Below are 26269 nucleotides of genomic sequence, written 5' to 3'. Positions count from 1 at the left end.
TTTGAGGAGGAAGAGCAAGATCACACAACGTGACGAAGAGGAGGAGAGAGAGAGATGCAGTGAGAAAGGAGAGGAAGGTAAGAAACAAGCCTCAGGGTGCGTTCACACCAAACAACCTGCGACCTCACAGGAAGTGACACAACCTGCAGTTCCTCTAACGTCCACCTGAGGCTGGCTCCAGAAGTGAGTCAGTCTCCATAAGTCCCCATGTCCAAATGTCCAACTTCACAGCAGAAATAAACATGTTTACAGCCTGGTACAAAAAACAGTTTTGGTCTCTGTAGCTAATTTCCCCGTTCATGACAACTGTACTGAGGGTGAATTTATATACAACTCACCTGTTCACATTATATTAAGGCTTAAAGTTATGCAGGATTAAGAGCGTGGACATTGGTTCACACCTGTCATGCTCTTTTAGTTCAGTTACTTTTCCTTTACCAACACTGAAAATACAACCTGTGTGTCTTTAAACGTCTACAAGCCAACAGTTCTTTCCACAGAGATAAAAAAGCTCATCAAGCTGTTTCTTAATGTCTCATTAATATAAATATGATGATATTAATATTAATATATGAGATGGACGACAGGACTCCTCAGTTCACTGCAGCCAGGTGAGCATCCACAGAGCAATGAGCAGCTTCTTTCTCTTCTTTCTCTCTTACAGATGCTCTCAGGACGTTTCACTTTCTCCTAAACTCTCAGACTTTGAGGTTCTGCCTTTCGTCTCAGCTGTGTGATTAAGCGAACAGAGCTGCATCATCTGCAGCAGCAGACCCTGCTCGGCTTGGCCCCAGCAGAGCTTCGCCTTCCAGATCAGATCCCCCTTCACCCCAACGTTACTGCCCACACCTGTCCATGTCACGCTGCACCTTACTGCCACCATGACCTCGAGCTTGTGACAAACTTTCACACAGCCCAGAGAAACCAAACGCCAAAGTGTGATCGCACCCTGAGGGCAAGTGTAAGTTTGTGTCACATGCTCACACACACACTCATGCACCCGCACAAAGATGTAGGACACACACACCTGTGGTTCTACGGAGCGGTGCATCGGCGGAGTCCGGGCCTGCTGGATGCCTCCGCTGCTGAAGGACTCGGAGCGGGGCGGCAGCGACGGGTCGGAGATCCGGTTAGAGACTTTATGCTGCAATGCAGGAGAAGTCTGTCTGTTCATCTTATAATGGTCCTCCACCTGACACACACACACACACACACACACATCAGATCACAGTCACTCACATGCAGTGAGGGGTGTGTAGAGGGTTTAATTCCATTTAGTACAAACGACTCTGCTGTCTCATGAATGGGTTTGATTTCATCTGTCCTAAAGTCTAAATGAAAGTTTGAGTTTTCTGTTGTGGATCTCTAAAAGTTCAGAATCCACAGCAGTGATCTGTCCTGAACTCGGACAGATCTGAACGCAGCAAATCTTCTTCTGTTGTGCAGAAGCTGTGAAGCTTTGATGACCTCTAGTGGAGGTTAGGAACCAGTCACCAGACAGAACCGGGTTCACACAGAAGCTAAATGCAGCTTACAACCACAGCGACTGTCCGGTAACATCAGGAGAAGGAATCTTTATTCTAATCAGAGGGAGTCAAAGGAAATGTACTGGGTTCTGTCAGTAGCTGGTCCTTTGTGGTAAAGGTCTCCATGGTTACATGTGTTAAAGCTGTTGAGTGAGAGGTTCATGTTGTCGTCACCGAGCTGAACGTGTCGTACTTTGATTTCTCTGAGAGGGTGAAGTGTTTTCTAAATGTTGTCTGCGTGTCTGTGCGATGGAAATATTTCCAATCCGAAGCTTCGAGGGAAATCCTGCACAGAGTGTGTGTGTGTGTGTGTGTGTGTGTGTGTGTGTGTGTGTGGCGTCGAGGGGGAGGCAGACTTGATATAGCTACAGCTGCCCTACATCAGTCCACCAGCTGCCACCAGAGGGCAGGCCTGGAGATCTGCCCTAAATGTGTGTGCGCACACACCGGGGAGGGGTGTTCACATGTGAGTGTGAGTGTGAGTGTGTGTGTGTGTGTGTGTGTGTGTGTGTGTGTGTGTGTGTGTGTGTGCGCTTATGGCCCTAATTTACGGCGATAAGAAAACCAGCGGGAGCGTTGACCTGCATTTTCTACGCTCACGTCTTCCTTCGATAAAACACACGGCGGTGTTACTTTACTCGACTCAGCGGGAAGTTAAAACACATTTCAAAATAAAAGAAAAGGAAGAAGTTAAAATTTAAGAGAATCCTGAAAGATGAAGCTGAGGTTAGTTTGTTCAAGTTAATTCCACCACGACATGCAACAAAACAAAACAGCAGCTCTCAACCCGACTGAACAAACTGTTACTTTTAATCTGATCCGTCAGGAGATGAGTAAACATTCCTAACTTCATGAGAAATGGTCGCTTATATTTTGTATGTCTAATGATAATAAAGCCACCAGACTGAGAGCCACTGCATGAGAGATCAGGTCAGCCTCCACCAACACCCAGACAGCGTCAGTAACCTGTGAAAGGCAAAGTGACGGTTAAAGAGGTTTAGAGAATATTAAAGTGTGGAGGAGTTCAAAGAGGAGGAGAAGGAGACGGACATTCTCTTTCTTTAAATGAAATGAAGAAGCAACGCTGCCTCGAACGGAGCGTTCAGATAAAGACAATCCGTTCAGTTAAACTGATTTCATGTTGACAAATGTTTGACTTTGAATTCAGCAATTTGCAGGAGTGAAGACACGTTAGCAGTCTGATGTGATTCAGTGTTATTACACAGGACGTGGGAGTCCGTGTCGGTTTTGGTTGGAAGCGCTGACAGCACAAATCAAAGTGGAAATGAATCAGAAGATCAGAAGCAGATGAAGGAGCGAGGGATTAAAAAAAGAGGAGGCCAGAGTTAAAGCGTGAGTCAAACCTGGTTAGAGGAATAAAAGTGTTAAGAGGAAATCATCAGTGAGTCACCCCGACAGACCGAAGGATCAAAAAGAGGAGGGGACAGTCCGTTCATCCTCCGACTGACCCGGTGGGCGCTCCGGCCCCTGGAGTCGGGGCTCCTGCTGGACCTCCTGCGTGGGCTCCTGCCCGGGCTCTGCCGGCGCACCACCGGCTCAGAGGGCTTGATGTGGTCAGGGATACAGGTAATACGGATCCGAGGCAGGTGGAGGTGATCCCTGGAGGGACTGACATGGGCGGGGTATGAAGGGGGGCGGGCACGGCGGGGTTTGTACCCGGGGAGTAAGAGCAGGTTGTCCAGGTTGATGTCTCGCGTCTCCTTGAAGGAGTGGTACTTCTTAGGAGGGATGCGAGGAGAGTTGCTCTGAGCTCGACGCATCACCTGGAGGGTGAGGCGAGGGTTACGAGACGGCAGACCAACAGACACACAGAGGACACACACAGAGGACACACACAGACAGAAGACACACACAGAGGACACACACAGAGGACACACACAGAAGACACACAGAGGACACACACAGAGGACACACACACACAGAAGGCACACACAGAGGACACACAGAAGACACACACAGAAGACACACACAGAAGACACACAGAAGACACACACAAAAGACACACACAGAAGACACACACACACAGAGAAGACACACACAGAGGACACACACAGAAGACACACACACACACAGAAGACACACACAGAAGACACACACAGAGGACACACACAGAGGACACACAGAAGACACACACACACAGAGGACACACACAGAAGACACACACACACACACACACACACACAGGAGACACACACAGAAGACATACACAGAAGACACACACATAAGACACACAGTGGACACACAGAGGACAAACACAGAAGACACACACACAGAAGACACACACAGAGGACACACACACACAGAGGACACACACAGAAGACACACACAGAGGACACACACACACAGAAGACACACACAGAGGACGGACCTTCACGTCGTGTCACAAACCGTCTGGTAGCCGTGCTGGAGGTTTAAACAAAGATAAATAAAATAATAATAAAATAAAAAGATCGTCGACTAGAACGGCTGTAGCCGTTCACTAGTTGTTTTTTTTCACATTCAAGGATCTGGACCTGGTTTTAGTTTCACTCTGTCCTCTGTGGACAAAAGCGGTAAAAGTTTCTGTCTCCTTGTTTCGAGCTGAATCTGAACAGTCGATCTGCAGAGACTCGTTCAGGGTTCACACTTAATTAATTATCAAATTCAGGTCGTTGACTTGCATATTTGAAATATTACGTGGTACACAGCTGTACTGCTCTGTATATCTGAAAACATATTGTGTATTTATATTGGTTATACTTTTGATTTTCTTCATGTTTCTTATATTTCAGAGAATGTTTGTCATGCACCGATGACCGGTCGGACTTGGACTTTTCATTCTGGTGTTTGTTCCGGAAGCGTTGCCGTTCAGCAGCTCTGAATGTTTTCTTTGTCCGGGTGAAACAATGAAGCTGACACATCTGCTGTTTCTGTTTCACAGAATGGAAATCAGACTTGAGGATTATTGACTCGGTTTGTACTTTTATTTACTTCTGTGTTAAAACGTCTGTTTGGGTTTCCTGAATAAAAACTGGCACGGTAACCTTCACTTGGACGTACCCTGCACATCAGCATGCAAACAATAAGATAAGTTTAGGAACGATAAGTTGTCTTGGTGTTATTGTAATTTAGTGGATCTCCATGACGACGCTGCAGCCGCGGCTGCAAGAGGATTTGTGACACACGCAAAGCCGCCACACATGGACTCTGAACAGGAAATAAATACTTTGCTTCGTCAATAAAATGTATAGTTTTTGGAATGAAACTCGTGACATTTCACATAAAACACACTTTTTAAATGATTGTCTCGTTGTTCCACCTAAAAAAACAAAAGTTCAAGCACCGTCACAGGTGAGACTCAGCAGGTGAAGCACAGGTGATACCTGGAAGGCAGAGACAACACAAACACACACAAAGCTTCTCACACCGACTCATCAGGGTGTGTGTGTGTGTGTGTTGTGTGGGCGTCGTCCTGCTCTCACATGCAAACCTGTCTTTGTCTTTGTTTTGTGCAGGTGTCAGTTAGATGTCAGCAGTCAGTGCGTGTTGTGTGTCGTCTACCTCTTTAGCCCAGGCGGGCTTGTCGTTGCTGCCGGGCGCCTGGTCTTTGTAGTGGTACAGCTGCTTCTTGTCCTGCGGCGGGCGCGGCGGCTCCTGCTGCTGCTGCTGCAGCGACACCAGGTACGCTCGCTCCTGCTGCAGCTGCCTCTGCAGCCGCTCGGCCTGCCGCTGCTCCTCGATCTGCTTCCTCTTGTACTCCTGCGCGCCGAACAGGAGGGAGGAAAGACAGGAGCCGGTAAACACACGGAAGCAAAACATGAAAGTGAAACGAAATCTGAAAAATGAAACATTTCAGATTCACGTTGCAGCTGCAGCGAGGAACCATCTCATGTTTTATGCATTAAAGTTATTACAGTCCTCTTTAAAGAGTCACATCTGTTTAGCTTCAGGTTCAATATTTCATAAATAAAGAGTCATAAAACTGACCCAAAAAACAACTGTTAGCTCAGATCTGTGCGAGATTTAAACTGTTACATGTAACCACTGATGCTCTTAGTGCAGGATGACCCACTGCACCGATTCAGACTTTAAATCTTCATTAATTGATAAAGTCTCCACAGAAAAAAATCAATTACAGAGACGGAGACGGACAAAAAGTCCAGACGGCGGCTCGACAGGAGGCTTCATCATTTTCATAGCAGGTAAAAAACGTTACAGATGTTATTTCATGTTCAGGTTTCTCGCACCGTCTCGTCAGAGGTCGGAGGTCGGGCATTTATCTGAGCTGTGTGTGAAAGTCATCAGTGTGTGTGTGTGTGTGTGTGTGTGTGTGTGTGTGTCTGCTGTGATTGACGAACTCATCGTGAACAATGAAGCTGAATAAAGTGTCATCACAGGAGCGCCGATTATCGACCGACACGCCCTCCTCCGCTCTGTGCTTTCATCGATCTGATGTTTAAACGTCTCGGCGTCGACTTCCATCGCGTGTGACGATGACAAACGGCAGCCGTGCTGTTGCCATGGTGACTAACCTTTGAGCTGTTGTCAGGGGAACTTTTGTCGTTGTTGTCTTAAACACACGAACTCAGAGAAGTTCAAACCTGTCCCGTTAATTACCCAGCATGTGTGTGTGTGTGTGTGTGATGTTACCAGCAGTAAGGCCTGCTCCTGCAGGAGCTGCTGCTGCAGGATCTCCAGCTGCCTCTGCTCCTCCTCCAGCTGTCTACGGATATACTCCTAACCAATCAGCGCCCCGGGTCAGCGAGAGATGCAGCCAATCAGAGCGCACCGAGAAGGCAGAGCAAGAAGCAAATCGGGAACCCAGGCAACCAGTGACATCAGCAGAGCAGGAAACAGGAGAAAATGGGAGAGGAGGACAGAAAAAAGTCGACTTAGTGAAGAGGTGTGAAAGTAGGGATTTAGTCAGAAATAGACGAGGAGAGACACAAAGAGGAGCAGCAGGGGGCTGTAATTAGCAGAACAGGGAGACGTGTTTATTGTTGCAGGGATGATGCTGAAGATCAGCATGAAAGCAGCCGAGGACGAAGAGTCAGAGAGTGCCGCACTGCAGGAAAAGTCAACCATCAGTCAGGCGGCCGTTCGCAAAGCCTCGTGTCACGATGCGAGATGCCTTAGGAAGCCCCGCCTCCCTGTGATGTCACGTCCGTCCGTCAGGTGTCCACCCACCTGTTCTCTCTCCGCGTGCCTCCTCTCCTCCTCCCGGCGGAGCTGCTCCATCTCCTCGTACCTCCTCCTCTGCTCTCGCTCCTGCTGCTTCCGCATCTCTCGCTCCCGGCGCTGTTGCTGCAAGGCGGAGAAGATTTAACACGAGTGTGTGTGTGTGTGTGTGTGTGTGTGTGTGTGTGTGTGTGCATCATTAACAGAATATTTTATTCCTAATGCACTAAAATCTGAACTAAACTTTTCTCTGCTGATTTCATCCTTTTGTTTGTTTAATGATTCATAAATGTCTTTTCATGCATATTTAACTCATTTATTTATTTTCTATTGAAGAATTTTACCATTAAAATGACATTTAGATGGTAACAGATGATCTTACAGAGGTAACAGTAAGCTGACAGTAAATATTGGACTATGAGAAGACAGAAAACAGAAAAATCATCCAGATAAATAGATCAATTCTTTGGACAGCTACCTCCTCGAGGCGTCGCCTCTGCTCCTTCTGCTCCTCGATGCGCTTCTGTCTCTCGGCCAGTAGTTGGCGCTTGTGCTCCTCGTTCTGCTGCTGCTCCAGCTGCTGACGCCGGATCAGCTCCGACCGCTCCTTATTGGCCAGCTGGAGGCGCAGGAAGTCCCGCCTCAGGGTGGACTCCCCGGGAATGTTGATGATGGAGCTGGACGACAGTTTTTAGATTTAAATAAACATGCTGCTGCTGCTGCTCTTTATTTATGAATAACTCATATAGAAACGTGGAGGTTATCACGGTTTAGAACACAGCAGTACTGTGCAGGAGTTGCTGTGACTTCAGCTGCAGTAGTAGTACTAGTGGTGTGATTAGTATCCTCGTAGTAGTAGTACCAATAGAAACAGTAGCAGTACTGCAGTACCAGCAGTAGTACTCGTACCTGGGCTCTCCGATGTCTCGCTCTTCGTCCTCCTCCTCGCTCCCGCTGTACTCATACTCGGTCTCATCTGGAGGAAACACACAGACGTCAGGTTAGCTTCAGCTGAGCGGCTCTTCAGTGCAGCTGTTTGCAGCTGTTTGCAGATGTTTGCAGCTGTTTGCAGATGTTTGCAGCTGTTTGCAGATGTTTGCAGCTGTTTGCAGATGTTTGCAGATGTTTGCAGATGTCTGCAGCTGTTTGCAGCTGTTTGCAGATGTTTGCAGCTGTTTGCAGCCTCACCCCTCTCCCCCCTCCTCTTCTTGGTGCGGTCGATGTGGTCCTTCAGCTGGATGCGGACCTGCCGCTCGTTGGGAAGATCCCTGATGAACGGATGTTTGAGGAGCTGCTCGGTGCTCGGCCTCTGACTGTGGCTCTTCACCAGACAGCTCTCTATGAACGACTGGAACTTCTTCGACCTGGACACACACACACACACACACACACACACACACACAATGTTGCTTTAAAGAAACTTTTAAACACACACACACGTTAAACTGCACCTTTAAATAGACTGTGTGTGTGTGTGTGTGTGTAATCACAGCCAGAGGAGGCCTGATGTGACGCTGACTCTGGATAATAACCACAGAACAGGTGCAGAGGAAATATCTGTGTGTGTGTGTGTGTGTGTGTGTGTGTGTGTGTGTGTGTTTTAGTGACTCACCACTTCTTCGACTTGAGTCTGGGGGCAGGATTTCTGGGGATGAGGAAGAGCGCTCTCATTGGATGCATGTCACACAGAGCTGAGGGGAAGAGAAAGTAAAAAAGGAAACCAGAGGAGAGGAAGGAGGAAGAAAGAGAACAAAAAGGAGACGAGAAGAGAAGAGAAGAAGAGAGGTGTGGAAGTAGAGGAAAGAAAAGAAGCAGAGAAGGAAAGGAAGAGAGACATGAGGAGACGAGAAGAAAGGAAAGGACACATGAGGATAGGAAACAGAGATGGGTTTAGTGACAAAGTGTTCTGTGTGTGTGTGTGTGTGTGTGTGTGTGTGTGTGTGTGTGTGGCTTCACACTTACGCGGCGCTCCCTCTGCCATCTCGATAGCTGTGATGCCGAGCGACCACAGATCACTCTGCAGAGACACAGACAGGAAACAATAACTGATAACTTCACAGTCACCGGTCAGTCACACAGACGCAGAAACTGCCACGGCTACTGTAGCTCAATGTAATCTGATTACATCACAGTCTATCAGAATATTTCAGCTGTTTAAAGCTGATGTTAACACTGTGAGGTGAACCGAGGGGTTCGTCCTGTCCCCATTACTGCACATCCATAAAGACTGCAGGAGTCAGTGTTTGCGTGAGAGGACGTTACACGGCCTGGGAGGCTGTTAAAGGTCAGCTGGTGTAACTTCACAGCTACAAAGTGGGATCGATGAGAAACTGAACCCTGCGAGCTCGACAAAGACAATCTAAGAAAAGAAAAACATCAAAAATAATCTTTGGGATTTCTTTGCCTGGTGTGCAACATGCCTGAAGGTTCACTGCTGTGCCTCCGTGGTCGGGAAGTGAACTCAACGCGGAAGCGACACGTTCTCAGCGTGACATACACAAAACAGACAGCTCTGCAGAGCTTTTAGCCCCTTTTAGCTCATTGTTTTGACTGCCTGGCTGCACATAAGCTTCTGAATTATTATTCATTCATTTGTCGTATTTTTGATATGAAGAAGAAAAACGAACTGATCACCTTGAAGTCATACGTGGCGTCGGGGTTCTCGTCACAGGCGATGACCTCCGGAGCCATCCAGTACGGCGTCCCGATGAACGTGTTCCTCCGGCCGACCGTGCGATCCAGCTGAGCGCTCACACCAAAGTCCACTGCAAACACACACACACACAAATACGATTAAAGACGTGTGATTTATACACACACACACACAAATACGATTAAAGACGTGTGATTTATAGTCATCAAACAGTGTGTGTGTGTGTGTGTGTGTGTGTGTGTGTGTGTGTGCCCTCTCACCTAGTTTCACCTCTGCGTTCTCCGTCAGCAGCACGTTCTGGCCCTTGATATCTCTGTGGATGACCTTGTGCTGGTGGAGATGGGTCAGACCCTGAAGAGAGACACAAACAAACACTTCCTTTCATCAGAAGCACATGCACAGGAGTCGACATCTGTAATAAAACTGGACTGTGAGCTGCTGCTTCTATTTATTATTGAGATTTTCTATTTTTTGAGGTCAAAACTATTTATTTCTGGTCTTAAAGCTCAAGAACCTGAAGTCATTTCATCTCATCAGTTCTTTTCAGTGCCCTTGTTTGGTTCCTTAAAGGAACACGTCTTCATCATGAGCTTTTTATTAAAACTATGTGAGATAAACTGTAACTTTTAGTCACTGGTGTTCCTCAGGGAACCACCTGGGGTCCCCTTATATTTGCAGTTGTTGTTGTTGTCAAACGTTAACTCTTTATTAGATCAGATGCTTTCATGCGGACACATTCTCACCCTGAGGATCTCTCTGCAGACGTAGGCGATCCACTCCTCCTTCAGAGAGTTCCCTTTGGTGTTTTTGATCAGATCCGTCACCGAGCCGGCACCGCAGAACTCCATCACCAGCTTTACAAAACACACACACACAAACAATGTTATTATACAAGTTATTTTAGGGGTTGCATGTGTACTTGTATCAGTTCAGTCATTATCTGTTATCTGCAATGTCAGCGAGCAAGAACCAACCCAAAAAAAAATCAACCCCAAACATGCTACCGCCTCCTAGAAATCAACTCCCACGGGAGTAAAAACAGAAACTGAGTTGTCAAAAGCTTGCAACCAACCGTAGTGGAGTCCAAGATGTGCACGAGTGAAACACAAGCCATTCTGTGAATATGTGAAGGGCGTGTGTTCGAACTGAAACAGGGTGTTACGTCACTCTTTAAGCTCCAGACGCATGTACGTACCCACAGCTGGTCATCCATTCCAGGAGGGTTCTTCTTGATGAAGGCTCCGTAATAGGTCGCGATGTTCCTGTGGTGGCTGTACTTCTTTAACATGTTGATCTCTGCTTTAATCTCCTCCTCCTCATCCTAAAACACACACACACACACACACACACACACACACATTGCTTATACAAGAATTCTGTGTTTGCTGAAATGTCCAAAAATTTGAATCCTGGTGGAAATCAGATAAAAAAAGTCTAATGAGGACAAACTGCTCAAATGCCCTCAAGCTAAGCCCTGTACACTCATTTCCAAGGTGTGTGTGTGTGTGTGTGTGTGTGTGTGTGTGTGTGTGTGTGTGTGTATTTAATAAGGCTCTGTGTTTGTGTGTGTGTCACTTACTCCTGTGACGTCCATGACCTTAATAGCAGCGAGTTGGCCTGTTTTGACATGGCGACCCTGGAAAACAGAGAGAAAGGACACAGTTACTCATCGTATCACAACTTTTATAAAAACATCCGCTCACTTCCTGAGATATTAAATAAAGATGCACGGATGAAACAAAAACCTTTAATGATGCTTTAAGTTTGACGAGGAGAGACACGTAAAGTCAACAGTTAATCACCTGTAAATATGATGCCTGTGTATTTACGTCCCTGGAGAATCGGGTGTGGTTTTAAACTATGACACTAATTATCCACTAATAATGGGAAAATTGGATATTTGGTCAATTGTCGTGACTCATTTTTCCAAGACATCCGTGTCCAAATGTGAATATTTTCTAGTTCCTTTAGTCGTCTGTGACAGCAAACTGAACTGGTCTTGATTTGAGGACGTCACCTTGAGCTTTGGGAAACATTTCACGGACCAAATAACTAATTGATGAACTACGAAAAACGATAGAAGTAATTGTTAGTTGCATCCCTAAAACGTGTAATGACTGTAATCCATCAGTGTACGCAGCACTGAGAATAAACCTTCTCTGTGAGTGATGAACTCTGTTTATGGAGCAAACGCGCTCATTGTTGATGTAATTGGTCTGATTTAAATGTTCTTTGTAAACTGTCGCATCGTGACGATGGCGACTGGCTCTGCGTGCACAAATTAAAAGCTGGATATTATTGTAGTTGATGGTTGCATTGTTCCAGTTAATGAGCTAATTAGGTAGATGTTTCCCATCTGTGCTGATTAACTGCCAAAAAATGAATAAAAGAATCATCCGACACACAACTGCATCGGAGACGATGATGTTTGTCACTAAAGAAGCATATAAAGAAGATATCCTCCGTTACGTTCACCAGCTAAGTCAGTTTGGTGTTAGATTAAAGCACATTTAGGTTTGTGAAACTATCAATCAATGATGTTCTGACTTCCGTATCTCATGATTATGACTTATTGTTTCTAATTACGAGACAGTAGTTCTTCCCATCCGTTGACTCTTTTCCATAGACTGTTTTACATAAAAACTTTCTCTGGACTTTTTGATATATTGTGACTGAGGTTTGTTGTTGTTAACCTCTATGCAGTTATGCTGTGTCTCAAGCCAACAGGCAGTGACTACCAATCAAACAGTGGCTGTGAAGTGAAAACTGCAGTTCCTCTAACGTCCACTTGAGGCTCCATAAGTCCCCATCAGTGATGTGCGGGTTGATCCAAACTGAGCGGGCACCAAACAATATTTTTAATGATATTCGGGTCGTGGTCGGTCGGGTCGTTTGAAATAAAGATGCCGAGTAAAGTTTTGATGTAGAACTGAGCAATGCCATTAAACCGCATTTTAAATGAATATAATAACTCAGTAATGCCAGTTTTATGTATGACGCTACGAAGTTAATCAAGAGTATAGACTACTTTTTAAAACGCGGGTCAGGAAGCGGGTTGGGTACAGTATTTCAAAATTATTTGCTGCGGTCCGAGTTCAGGCGGGTTAGTTTAGAACGTCAGTCGGTGCGGGTCGATCAAACATGGACCCGCACATCACTGGTCCCCATGTCCAAATGTCCAACTTCACAGCAGAAATAAACATGTTTACAGCCTGGTACAAAAAACTGTTTTGGTCTCTGTAGCTAATTTCCCCGTTCATGACAACTGTACTGAGGGTGAATTTATATACAACTCACCTGTTCACATTATATTAAGGCTTTAAGGACGGCCACCACACTGAGCTTCACAGCAAAAACCTATGGGTGACATCACGGACACTACGTCCATGTTTTATACCGTCTATCGTTTTAATACTCAAGAGGACGGATTTGGTGGATGGAACATCACATGTTTCTAACAACAGACTGTATCTGATGTGGACCGGTCTACACAACCCGTCTGATTTAACTTTGTGAGACCTTGGAAGGGTCCCGACCCAAAGGTTGGGAACCCCCTGTACCAGAGGATGAGGTGGAAGCTGTGGAAGTGTTTAAAAGCCGACAGGGAGTCGAACTTCTCCTCCTCCAAACTAAAGTCAGTATCGCAGCTGTTAAAGCCAGAAAGTGGAAATTTATCCAACCTCACCACCACCAGCCCACCACCCCATCACACACACACACACACACACACACACACACACACACACACTATCTCCTCGTGGTAACCTAGCAACAGGGCTGGCAGGTTGTTTAGTGAGGGCAACAAATGGGGGGTTGGAAGAGGCAAAGTGACGGCAATGTGTGTGTGTGTGTGTGTGTGTGCAGGCCATGATATTTCACACTCTGGGTCACTTCACACACACACACACACACACACACACACACACACACACACACACACACACACACACACACACACACAGCGTCTTGGTTACTCAGTGTTGCATCAGACACTGAATGTATCTGACAGAGAACGGAAAGTCTCTTGTTCTCTTTTTCACCTCTTTCTGTCTGTCTCTCATCTTTTTCCTCCTGTTTCACATCTCTCTCTCTCTCTCTCTCTCTCTCTCTCTCTCTCTCTCTCTCTCTCTCCCTTCTGTGCTTGCGGACGGGCTTGCAGCCTCGTTACAGCGACTACACGTTCGCTGCCGTCGCTCTGCTTCATTTGTTTTTTCTGCCTGTGTGATGATGCAAAGGTTTAAATGCAGAGCGAGGTGCGACATGTTCTCTGTTGTGGAGAGACACCTGATGAGCGTCGAGCGAGTGTAAATGGAGCTTTAGACTGACAGTAATGCTCGCACCATCCTCCGACTTATCCTCTTCAGCCCGACCTTAATGTAACTGCTGCTGCTGCAGCATGAGAGAGACACGCTGAGCACTGAGTCGACATAATAAGTCCTTTTCAGACAGTCGTGGATGTACTGCGATCGCAGAAAACGTTTAATTACTGACATCTGAGCTGCAAGCACTGACAGTATAATTAGCGGACAGTAAAGTAACGCTAATGCAGAAGAGTCTAAACCTGCATTCTTTCTAACGGCCAGCAGGGGAACGGCTCCATTCGCTGCAACAACGAGGGCTGTAGAAAGTCGGGAGAACTGACCCCAGTGAACAGTTTTCTCGTGGTTTCTGGTCCTAATGTCTCGTTTCAAACCTTCTTCAGCGCAGCATGATGTTGATCTTGTTTAGAGTAAAACAGACTAGGACTAGGCAGTGCTGATCAAAGTCAAAACTCAGCTCAGCTCCAGTCAAAACAAACGCAGATAAACCAAGATGCCAAACTCTGTTGTCCATGACGTCACGGTAGCTGTACACTGTCCACAACGGCAACAATCGTGCCTCGTTTCTATGAAGACACAGCTACATCTTGACCTGCAGTGAATGATTTTTGGCCACTTGGGGGCAGCAGAAACATTTTAACACCCTTTAAGTTGATATGGTGAACTTGTTACATACATCCAGCAGTTATGGAGTAACGTTATCGTTCAATCGGAGTCATGTTTGTATCACTGTCGCTCTGTTTTTGGTCTCCACCGACTCTTTAGCTGCTAAATGCTGAACTATGTTCACCAGCTAGTCTCTGCTTGTCTCTGTCTGCTGCTGAGCTAGTTTACATTGAACACTGTGCAGAACCACAACAGTTAAACAACACTGACTTTTCATCAGGTTGCACCCTGAAATAATAATAATAAATAAAGTTATTTCAAGGATAAAAAATAGATTAATGGTAGTTCAACTTAAAACTTAAAATTTGATCATTGAACCAACATTGAATCAATGCTGCTTTGTTATCTGGGTATAAAGATTCAGCTGGACTCCTTTGTGATTTGTTGGTTTGGAATTTACAACGTCAAGAGATTAAAACGAGCTATATGTTGTAAATATTTCAGCGCCTTGGCTGAGCTGCTTCCAGGGTTTAAGCTCGGGGTCGGGCCTCCACTAGAGGTCACCAAAGCTTCACATCTTTTTGATTTTAAAGGGTCTCAGCAATTCACTAAATAAAAGTTGAAACAGTTGAAAGCATCAAAACGCAAAACACTAAGATTCAATGCAACATTCACAGGAAATAATCCGCGTTTGGCACAAACGTCCTGCAGTCATTGTGTTGAATAGAATATGAACTATCCATAAAATAAGTTGCTCAGTCAGGGCTCATCTTTCCTCCTCATCAGCCCATGTTCCACATTTGTGGGTATTCTGGGATTTACTGCAAAGTTATTATCCAGATAACTCAGTAGTCCTGCTTCTCGAACCTCGGGTTAAGTGTGTGCAGTGTTGTGCTGTGACTGCGGGACAAATGGCAGCGATCCACCGCGGTGAAGCAATAAAAAGGCGCGGCAGATAAAAAACAGGAGACATGAGACGAAGAGATACCGTCTCAGAGAGCCTCTTTGTTACGTTATCTGTCTCTTCGTCCCGACGCTGACGGACGGCCAAACAATCCAGCAAAGGTGACACAGAGCTCCCAGTGTGTGTGTGTAATTAAAATGGTATGAGGAAGATGTATTAAAACACCACCTGAATCCACACATGCACGGCTGGAGAGATAAAGATAGCAACAGAGCGAGAACAGAGGGAGGTGGCAGGTGAGGAGGAGGAGGTGGAGGATGACTGGAGATAAAAAAAAAGGGCAGAATATCCTTTTTGAAGCAGCCTGAGGCGTAAAAACACACCTCAGGTCCCGCGTTCAGACAAGCCTCACATTCTTAACCCGAACACAAGCCTCAACACACACAAGGCGGAGGCTGAAGCAGACTCAGAGAGATCCCAGATGAGTTTGTGTCCGAGCTCTGTCATGATTAAACGTGCATGGAAACAGTAAATGTGTCGGTTTTTGTTGAAGTTTTTGTGAGAGGAATGCACGCTGCACCAAATATGACAGAGGTGAAATGTTGATCAGAGGATTTATGTGCATAATATTGTAGAATATTGTGCATTTTTTTAATTGGTATTCTGATTTTTATTTGCAGTAAACATAAAAGCTGAATATTAGGAGTTAAGATCCCAGTTACCCCGGGAAGATTTGCTAATGTTTACAGTGAAAACACTGGAACCTGGGATTTTTAGCATGTGTGGGCTTGTTTGTCTGTGTTGTGTCATATGGTTTGAAACAAAACCTCAGTCATGCTTCAACCTCTCAGCTGCAGCTGTTTCATCCAGCATGCTAAAATGCGGCACCTGACAGTTCGGCTGTGTTCACGTCACATGGACGTGAGCGTAATAACCAGTTTCTGATTGTAAATGGGGTCCGTGTCAATTTCTAAAGCGTGATTACGACTGGGAGACTCTGCTAGATCCGACAATAAGGAGGTGCATGAAAACAAAAAGCAAACAAGGAGGTTTATGTCAATTGTTCATGGTAATTAAGCCCAGATTTTAGTGGATATAGTTCTTTATTGTTGCCAGTAAATCTCTGCACACAACAAACTCTATACTCAAAAAACTGTCTTGAGTTGTCAGACGTAAACCCCTGAAAGCTTCAATCTGTGTTCTTGAACGTGACTCACAAGCAAGCCTCCATTTGAAAAGTTAGAGAGCAGAGCAGTGTTTAAAAGGTCAAGCACTGAGTGCACAAGACAGCGCTGATGTTCCACCTAAACAACGATGATACAAGCCCCTACAGCGGCTGCATGTGACGGACTCTGCCTGCAGCGATAAGCTCAGGCCAGCAGCTGAAGAGGCTCAGATGCAACCACAGAAGCCCCCAATGCTGGAGATAGTTAACTCGTTTGCCTGGCAGCCAGATAACAAACAAACAAGAATATTTACCAGATTAGAAGACTGAACAATCCGATCATTGACTGCCCCCCAGCGGGCACGGCTCTGCGGAGTCGCAAGACTTTAAGTTCAAGCTCAGATTTGCACAAAGTGTTTAAAGTTCTGCATGCGGCCACTCTGCACTGTTTGAACATTAATTATGAAACATTCCCAATGTAAATCAAATCAGTTTCACCGGACACGCTATAACGGACCATATTTAGTGTCACTGCCCGATGCTGTGAGCAACTATTTTAAAATTATGATGAAACATCGAAGCCGAGTGAACAAAAGAACGTCAGACACAGAAACACACTCAGTTCTTATAAAGCAGTGAATTTACCTTCTGAATGAAATCAAACACGCCTGTGTACATCGTGTGTTTGCGTCTGATTCAGAATAAAAGTCTTCCAGCCGACAGGAATGTGACGAAAATGAGGAAGGAGGTGATTTAAAACCAGATCTGTGCTTCAATACTCAAACATGCAGCACACGGAAAAGCTTAAAAGCTGTACATGACATAAAACATCATCGAGAAAACAACATCGTCACCTTAAAATCATTCCCAGTGAATCCAAACATGTTGAATAAACTTCTGATCTTTCAGTTCTAGTTACGTTAAGTCGTCATTAATGACCAGAACCAAAAACACGCACCATTACATTGATATCTATTATTTTATTTTGGCGGGCTTCCAATCTTCCGGAAGCCGTCAGATTGTGTCGTGTCCCCATCAGTAAACAGAGGGACTTACCCGGCTCTCACTGCCCAGACCGAGGCAGTTTTCTGGGGGAGAGTTCGCCAAAGAGTCGACAGGGAGGACCGACCGACCGACTTAGACTTTTCCACAAAGAAATTGGATGATTTTTTTTCTACTGTTGTTTGTTCTCATGAAGAAAATGTCTATTTACAACAGCTTTAGTGCTATTTGATGATTTAAAAAACTAGAAATCCCACACACTTATATCAAATTAAATAGGAAGTTGTGTTTCTTAAAATGAAAACAAGTCTTAGTGAACTGCAGCAACATCTCTACTGGAGTCTAGGGTTAAGTATAGAAGATGGGAGGTGCATTAAACCCAAAGTGACAGAGTGCAGTGTTGTGTGTCTTCATAGTCAACACCTAACTGCCTCCAGTGCAGGAATCGATTTATCGTTTTTGACAAATCAAGACTATAAATGTGTCATCGTGTCTACACATGCACAATAATCTGAGCATCATACATGGAATATTTCCTCTGTTTCAAGCAGGCCGAGTCAGGACTTGTTTCTGATTAATCAGTTGTTGCTGCATTAGAAACCTCATTTAACCTGGCGAGTAAATTAAAAACTAATTCTGATTAACAAAGACACAAACTGAGAGATGTTCAGAGGCAGAGCTCGCGGGTTGCAGGAGCCAATCAATACGACAAATTCAATAAACTCCACTTTGGAAACGCTGATTAATCAAATACGGTAAAAACTCGCAGCCAGTTAACGCTGCCTCCTCATTGGTCAAAGCTCGTATCCGAGTTTTTAACGCCTGCAGTGAAATGTAAACTTTACAACGCTCTCGAGGAACTGACAGTCTTCCATCATTCAGATGTTTCCTTCCTCCTGCTCGCTCGCTGACTGTAACTGTGAGAGATGACTCAAAGTGGGAGGCGTCAGCAATCCTGAGCGGAGAAAAAAAACATTTGAAAGCAGCTGGAAGACGTCGTTTTAACTGCAGCTCACCTGAATTCAAGAGGAAAATATGAGGTAACACTTTCTTTAATGACTTCCACGGGTTCCCCAGCAAGCGGCTGACATGTAACTGCAAATTTTGGGGTGCAAAGAAATCATGCAGTGGCACCAATTAGAGCCAAAATTCAAATTTCAAGATCCCATCAGGCTCGTGGACTCTTTGGATAAGAGTTTGACATCCTCGCGGCTCTCCTCTGAAATGGCATTTGTTCTATTATCGTTGATGTAATATGACAGAGAGGTTTCACCACATTTCTACAGTGTGAGGCTCTTTCGGAGCATTACTGTCGGTCCTCCTGGTGGAAGTGCGTTTTGTGTGGAGACAATGTTTCCAAAGTAAAAGATTAAGTTCATAAGAGCTGCAGAGTACTTCCTCTTTTAACATGGTGATGTTACTTAAGGAGATTATACATAACCTTAGTGTATTTTATTGTTGTTATTCTATGATATTATTGTTTTTAACCTTTTTATTTTAAAGGTCCAGTGTGTCAGATTTGAGCTCTATTGGAGCTTAAAGCGGAGTTTCAGGAGCCGGACCACAACTCAACCATGCCAATTCCGACGGTCCTAAAAATACCTAATTCTCTGGTCCGCACAACTCTCCCACCCGTCCCATTTCTTTCACGTTTCTCCTCTCCTTCCTACTCGCCACAAGGTTCTGAGGGGGGTCCGTCATGCCCGGGTACTTCGGCGGATCCCCTACCGAAGCTTCCCCACACCGCAGCATCGACCCAAGAAGTACAAGAGATCTTTAATTTTGTCAATAAATCATTTAAACGCGTCTCGTTGATGGCGTGGTCCATGCTTGTGAGCTTACAGGATGTTTTCATTAGTGTATAGTTACATTAAGTAATGAGACTCTTACATCGACATGTTTACTAGACTAAGCATCGTCTCTCCGTGGTTTCTCCTTCACACGAAGGAGGAGATGGTGAGGTAAGGGGGTTGCAATCAGTAACTGCTAGATGCCACTAAATCCTGCACACCGCTCCTTTCAACATGAAGGCATAATAATAATTTGCCACCATGACACGTCCTGAGCGACATTTTACAGTTGAAAAAAATCAGCTCTGTTGGAGAAATTAGCTCTACGACTTACAAGGTGTTCCGTCTCTGCGTTACCTTTAATTAGCACCACATTACATGATGATGCACCTTAATAAACCCGTGAAATGAAGCGCGGTATCCCAGCTCCACTGTGAACTGCTGGGTTTCTGAATGTCAACAGCCAGCTGAGCAGATCTGGTGACACGGTTGGACGATTATCAGGAATCAACAGGATCAATGCTGATATTTCTTCATCATTCAGGAGGCGAATGCATCGTGACAGTTACTCCTTAAACACACGTCTGTGAGTGCACCTGTCAAACAATCACAGCACTGATATTACCTCGAGCTGATACTTCAGGTATTGATCTGCACACTCAAATTTGACGGTGCTATTCCATTCTGTGTGTCTCTGAGGTGACATTTCTTTCTGTGTGTGTGTGTGTGTGTTATTATTTTATAATGCAAGCTCTTAATTTACCCACAATGCTTTGTGATCGACCACAGCTCCCGTTCATTTTGTTCCATCAATCATTTTGCTGAAGGAGGCGTCAGCTTGTTGAAGCAGCAGATCAATACCGAACATCCAGCAGCCACAATGAATGTGTCGAGTCTCTTTGTGTATCGGCAGACGTGTGAGTGTGTTAATTGCTGTGTGAGAGAACACACACACACACACACACGCACACACACGCAGCCTCTCTGCTGTGTTGCGTGGGCGTCTTCCGCTGCCTAACAAAGGAGAAAGTCAGTAGTAACTTCGGTTTTTGGTCAAAATTGAGATAGTGTTGTTTCTTTGAGCTCGAGGAGGAGGAGGAGGAGAGGATGAAGTGACTTCCTCCTGAGTCAGGAAACCTCAAATCACATCTTCCAAACATCCTATGAGCAGACCAGTCCAGAATGTCTCTATTAAACCTGCATTTTAAATACCAAACCTCAAAGCGGCGCTTACGTTGCAGCATAAAAATATCACCGTTATGTAACGGAGGTCAGCAACCGGCGACAGCGTGGGCATGCAAAGCCATTTCACTGACACACAGCGCGTCACCGCCTGCATGTCAGATCAGTGTGGACACCAACATGATGAACTCAAGTTAAAATCGACAGGGTGAACGAATCAAACACCCTTCTGAGCTCAGACGACAGAGATCAGGTTTATTCCAAGAAGGAGGCCGAGCACAGATCTGCTCCTAAAACTTCGACGTCTCGAGTCATCAGTCAGTTTTTTTTTTAAGCTGAGTCATGGCAGGTTTAAACTTTACAAACCGAGGAGTCTCAGAATGAACAAAACTATCTGTGATGGAAGCAGAGAGGGGAGCATGACAGCACTCAGCGGCTGCTCCGACGCTCTCTCGGCTCCGGCGATGACTGTCAGTTAAGTCGACTAATGAACCAGACGATGGTACAACCTCCTCGACTGCTGTCTGCTGTGATGGACTGTCAGCAGCCTGGATGCACGGTGAGATAGGATTTTACAACTGAACTATGAGGGACACACACACACACACACTTCTCGACTAAAAACATAGCATATAGAAGTTTAGTTTGAACATCGAACAATCCAAGTCGGGTGCAGTCCAAACCGTGCTGCGTCTGCAGCTGTGAAAAATGTGGGAAAGCATTATCAGGTGGAGGCCTTCCTCGACTGTGCATACGTCTCGTCTGGTGGACTGATTAAAGACTTGAACACATCCAGCTACGACAAACGACAAACGCTCCGGTGTTCACGGCGGCTGTGGATGAAAGCGTGTGATCCCACGTCTTGCAGTCGGCTGACGACGGACCAATCAAAGGCACGCGTGCAGCTCAGACAGAGATCACACTCACCGGTAAGTCTGGTTAATATTTCCTAACGAGGAATAAATTACGTACACGTTAACAAGCGGCGCTGACGCTCCTGACGTCTTTCAATTTGTAAATGAATCGGGTTGTCGGCGCCTGCTGCAGTGATTACCAGAAGACAATGGAGGATTATTTTCATGCAATGACGTGAACATGACTCAAAGGTGAGCTGGCATGTGTATTTAAGGGATTATTAATGAGCCGAGTCATAAAAGGAAAAAGAATTAAAAGGATTTTTTTTTGTCTCCTTTGCAGGATTATTAACGTGAAAATAAGAATCAAAAGATCGTCAGTGGACCTCAGCTCATTACCTGCTAATGTGTTCTCCATTAGCAATCAGGAAATGACTTTTTATTAACCGGCTTCATCGAGGCCTGCGCTCGCTCACTCTCATTCACTGTCTGCGTCGCTCAACCACTGCTCACTCTCTCAAATTAAACTTCTCTGTGTTTCTTTGTGAGTGAGACTCGGAGTTTAGATGGTCTCAGTTTCAGAGACTGAGGCTGCCGGTCTGAGCGTCTGGTCAGTGTCTGCAGTCTGATGTTGGGCCGACGAAAAGCTGAATCTGGCTCAACTTCTCCGCTGCAGGTCGCTGCATCCTGTGACGTAGACGGCCACATCCAGAACGAATGATCCTCCTCCTTATTGTTTTAGCTGCAACCTTTGAAGACCACCAGCACCTACCTTACCCTGACATCAACCCACTTTGACCTCTGATCTGTTGATGCATCCTCCAGGATACAAACATTCAGAGCCTGATTATGATATGATCGACGTCCTCTTTGCCATTTTGGATTCTGATGTACAGTATGAGGAGCTTTTTGAATGTTGGCATGAAGTCACATGACCTACCCGCCCTTCAGTGCTCCTCATGATATAAAGTGCAGCCACTTAATGCCTTAAAGCCTCTGTAACGACAGGCTGTCTCCTGACAGGACAGAGTACAGTGTAAGCTTGTTTTTGGACACTGTTCACACACGTGGCATCATTAGACTGAAGATGTCGAGGTCTTACCTTGTAGACCTGCCCGTACGTGCCGTTTCCAACCAGTTCAACCAGCTCAAAGATACCAGCCGGGTCCTGAGGAAAGGGAACAGAGAAAGAGAGACGAGGTCAGTCGGTCGAACATGAACTGGACACAAGATGGATGTGCATGTGGAATTTGACCTTCACACACACACACACACACACACACACACTGAAAGGCTGCATACCTGTGGTATTAAAAAGCCTCTCTGTATCACCACACTGTTATTATTCCTGCAGCAGGTAACCTGTGAGCTCAGAACGGCAGCGAGCTTCCCGTCTGAGACAATCAGGTTTCTTTCTGCAGCATTCTGGATTCTTAAATGTCACCTGAGCCAGAAACCGTTTAGAGGAACCGGTTTCTAATGAGCTTTTTTCTATGTGAGCGCACACAGCAGAGCGGCTGGATGAAAGAAAGAAAGATTAATTACACCCAAAGCAAGTCTCCAGTCTAAATAAGGCGCTTTCTATTACCGAGAAACGACGTCGCTGAAGTTTGACATTTTGGGAAATATTTGTTCGACGATGAGATCGACACCTGGCACGTCTGTGCTGCAGATGTGAAGCCAGCTAGCCTGGAGAAGGGGAGGGTGAGACGAGGGAGCTGCAATCAGAAACTACACTGGATCCTTCACACTGGTCCCAGGTCACTGTGCACTGACACACTGGAAACCCCCCGCACAAGATTAACTGTGGATGGGTGACGGCCACACACACACACACACAGGAGATAATCTTATCTTCAGACTGATTAAAATTCAATAAACCACCCATACCTGTGTGTGTCTGTGTGTGTGTGTGTGTGCATACAGTAGGCCTCAGCAGAAGCGTTATGGACTATTACAGTGGAGCCTCCTGAAGGGGATTAGCTTTAAAAGCAGCATTCTTTTTCACTCAAGGTCAAACAGAAGCACGTCTAATCCTGTGTGTGCATCATGTGCACGCACACACACACACACACACACACACACACACACACACCTGTCTGTTACATCCCTTAAAAACTAAAGGACCCCACACAAAGAACAACAGGAGGAAACCAGGAGCCGAACGCAAAACTGAACATCACAGAAGCCGGTAAAAGTATTTTTGAAAAGTTCACGGGGTGTTTTATTTTGAAAAATCGACCAGGTTTCTCCATGCCGGGCTTCATGCAGACACAGCTGCATAATCTCTCCACGCTTCTGGTGGATTCACAATCAAGTGATCAGCAGCGCTGGTTAGGGAGAGACGATGGATACAGGTTTCTAAGGACACGACGTGGACATGAGAGTGGGACGTCCATCCACTCTGACACTACATGGAGATGTTGAGGTGCTTCTCCAAACTGACTGACCCTGACGGACCATCATTTCTGTCCCTTTAAGGTGCGGTCAGTCTCTTTTCCAGGTGGTGTTGGTGTTGATGACGACGTGTTCAGACTGATACAAGCTGTCATCCAGTTTTATTGCACTTATCTGGAAGGTACGTGTGAAATCACGGAGGCAGTGATTCATCCGCAGTGCGCGGTCCATTAAAAGCCTCGTTACTTAACATTTCCGCCTTAAAACTGATCGACGCTGCGTCTCTATTAAGTCGCACGCCAACGACTATTTCAGAGTATAAACTCTCTCTGTGATTTACAGAGTTTATGACGGACAGTGAATGTCATATATCAGCACAGAGTAGTACATAGTAAACAGCTGCTGTTAGCTCAGTTTCTTGAAGTTTTTTAAGGATCAGCAGCTTCTATGGACGTGATGGCAGAGGAGCAGAGAGTGAAGAGGACGCTGACGGAGGAAGCTAAGAAGGCCGAGTCTTTCTTTCTCTCTCCTGAATGAACCGCACTTTGTCTGCAGAATGGAAAAGGACAAAGAACGCTGAGAGCACGAGCTCGGTCCAGACTCTCCGACACCTGACGGAGCTTTCGGACGCTGGAACGTCATGAACGGAGGATGGAGACTTCAGTGGAGGTGAGGAAGAGTCAGACTACACCAGGAGATCATTGAGCACAAACAGGAAGTGTGTGTGTGTGTGTGTGTGTGTGTGTGTGTGTGTGTGTGACAGGCTTTACGTCACATTGAAATGTTTCTCTGCTCCGTCCTCGCTGACCTCATTTCTCATCGTCATGCCGCCGAGGGAGAGAAAGGATCCTCAATTTTACAAGGATCTATTCTGATCCTGTGTGTGTGTGTGTGTGTGTGTGTGTGTGTCTGTAACACACACACACACACACACACACACACACACACACACACACAGACATGCAGTCCCACCCGGTCGATCATGTCCAGACTTGATTGTTGCTCTGCAGGTACAACTGTGTTGCGTAAGCAGCAGCCAGAAGGTGGAGAACAGACACACACACACACACACACACACACACACACACACATTCCTGCACACTCTCCTTCTGCACAGCTCCTGTCCTCGCACGTGCACGCGCACAGACCCACAAAAACAGCCACTGCTGCTGTCGCCACAACATCACGAAATGGCGGAACTCGCTGCTGTGGCGGTTATTATGCACGGTGTGTGTGTGTGTGTGTGTGTGTGTGTGTGTGTGGATCTGTCAGTGAGCTGGCAGCTTAACATCTGCCCCACATAGACAGACAGACAGAGCGGCCTGTAATATGCCGCGTGGCGCGCGCGCGCGCACTGTGGTCGGGTGCACGCGCGCAGCAGCAGCAGCAGCTCATTACATCACGGCCCGATTGTTCAGAAAAAAACATCAACAACAAACAGCAGAGACACATGAAGCTCTCACAGACCTGATTTCCTCAATCACTGGCCGCCGTGCACGAGAGATACACACACACACACACACACACACACACACACACATGCACGGGGTATCGTACGTGCACGCGCACGCACAGCACCGGGGCGGCAGCAAAAACCAGATGAAGGCGCAGGGAGACGCATCCCTGCGCGGTGGAGAGGATGGAGAGGAGAGGGGGGAGGAAAGAAAGAGGGGGGGGGGACAGGTGCTCACACACGCGCACACACACACACACAGCACATGCACGTGCACACAGAGGGAGACATTTACCCGTAGTGCAGACAGGTCTATCTCGTCCAGACTCCGCGCGGGGGAGTCGCTCGCCATGGTTCTCTCGGTTTTTACGGGACTCAAGATGGAAGCTTCCTCAACGACCATCGACCGGGAGGTGCAGAGTGACGGGCGGGGATGAACACACACACACACACACACACTCCTCTGAAATTAATAAATCCCCCCCACCCACCCCAGGAGAAAAAAAAACACACAAAGATCCACGAGAGTCCGCGCGCAGAGGATGATCTCCAAAAAAAAAAAAAAAAAAAAAAAAAAAAAAAGCTCCAGGAGAGAAGACGGAGGACGGCGGCGGTGCGCGCGGGGCTCCAGGTGCTACATGCTGCTCAGCGCGGTCAATCCGGTGCTACGGTACATCCTCCACCTCGAGCCCTGATGTGGACAAGACAGGAGAGGACACACGCGCACGCGCGCAGAGCGAGAGAAAGAGGACGCAGCTGCCGAGACGCGCCGAGAGCGAACACTGCGTCCGTGCGTCCGTGCGTCCGTGAGGCGGAACAGCAGCGCGCGTTACCGGGAGTGGCCTGTGAGGAGGCTGCGCTACAGACAGAGACGCCCACAATGCCACACACACACACACACACACACACACACACACCTTCAGACTGTCACACAGCTGTCTGCCTATTAAGGGCAAAACTAAGTTGCAATCAATCAGACCTCTCAGCTGCAGGTCACATCGCCTCAAGCATTAACTGTCAGGGGCGTGCACACGCGCGCGTGCCCTTTTCCTGACAAAATGCCCTTTTAAACACCCACGTGGGACATTTCCATGTTTCCTTTATGTCTTCGTGTCACATCAGACGGACACTTAAAGGTCCAGGGTGTCAGATTTAGAGGACTCGCAGGAATTAAACACCATACACACATCGTCATGTTCTTGAGGATTCCTCAAGCTGTGGGTCTCTACAAACTGTCCTA

At 46.4% G+C, this 26269-nt stretch overlaps 1 protein-coding gene across 5 annotated transcripts in view; it reads right to left on the bottom strand.

Annotated features, from left to right (window-relative positions):
- tnikb (TRAF2 and NCK interacting kinase b) overlaps positions 1-25546 on the bottom strand; it is a 41094-nt gene extending 15548 nt beyond the window's left edge. Inside the window, exons 1-17 of one of the 5 annotated variants that reach the window (XM_027275450.1) lie at positions 25325-25546; positions 22282-22347; positions 10937-10993; positions 10553-10678; positions 10101-10211; positions 9618-9708; positions 9339-9469; positions 8667-8721; positions 8317-8395; positions 7893-8068; positions 7614-7680; positions 7183-7381; positions 6714-6830; positions 6177-6263; positions 5088-5285; positions 2996-3310; positions 1028-1192 (exon numbers count right to left, since the gene is read on the bottom strand). In XM_027275450.1, coding sequence (XP_027131251.1) covers positions 1028-1192; positions 2996-3310; positions 5088-5285; positions 6177-6263; positions 6714-6830; positions 7183-7381; positions 7614-7680; positions 7893-8068; positions 8317-8395; positions 8667-8721; positions 9339-9469; positions 9618-9708; positions 10101-10211; positions 10553-10678; positions 10937-10993; positions 22282-22347; positions 25325-25432 — 2148 coding nt within the window. In that variant the 5' untranslated portion in view covers positions 25433-25546. Of the gene's footprint in view, positions 1-1027; positions 1193-2995; positions 3311-5087; positions 5286-6176; positions 6264-6713; positions 6831-7182; positions 7382-7613; positions 7681-7892; positions 8069-8316; positions 8396-8666; positions 8722-9338; positions 9470-9617; positions 9709-10100; positions 10212-10552; positions 10679-10936; positions 10994-22281; positions 22348-22481; positions 22619-25324 lie in introns of those variants that run through there. The other 4 variants (XM_027275447.1, XM_027275448.1, XM_027275449.1 and 1 more) reach the window with 4 other exon arrangements.
- Positions 25547-26269: the final 723 nt, after the last annotated feature.

This window comes from Larimichthys crocea, unplaced genomic scaffold, assembly GCF_000972845.2.
Source record: "Larimichthys crocea isolate SSNF unplaced genomic scaffold, L_crocea_2.0 scaffold137, whole genome shotgun sequence".
Classification (NCBI taxonomy): domain Eukaryota; kingdom Metazoa; phylum Chordata; class Actinopteri; family Sciaenidae; genus Larimichthys; species Larimichthys crocea.
The sequence above is the reverse complement of the archived record's forward strand: the minus strand, read 5'-3'. Positions and strand labels throughout refer to the sequence as shown.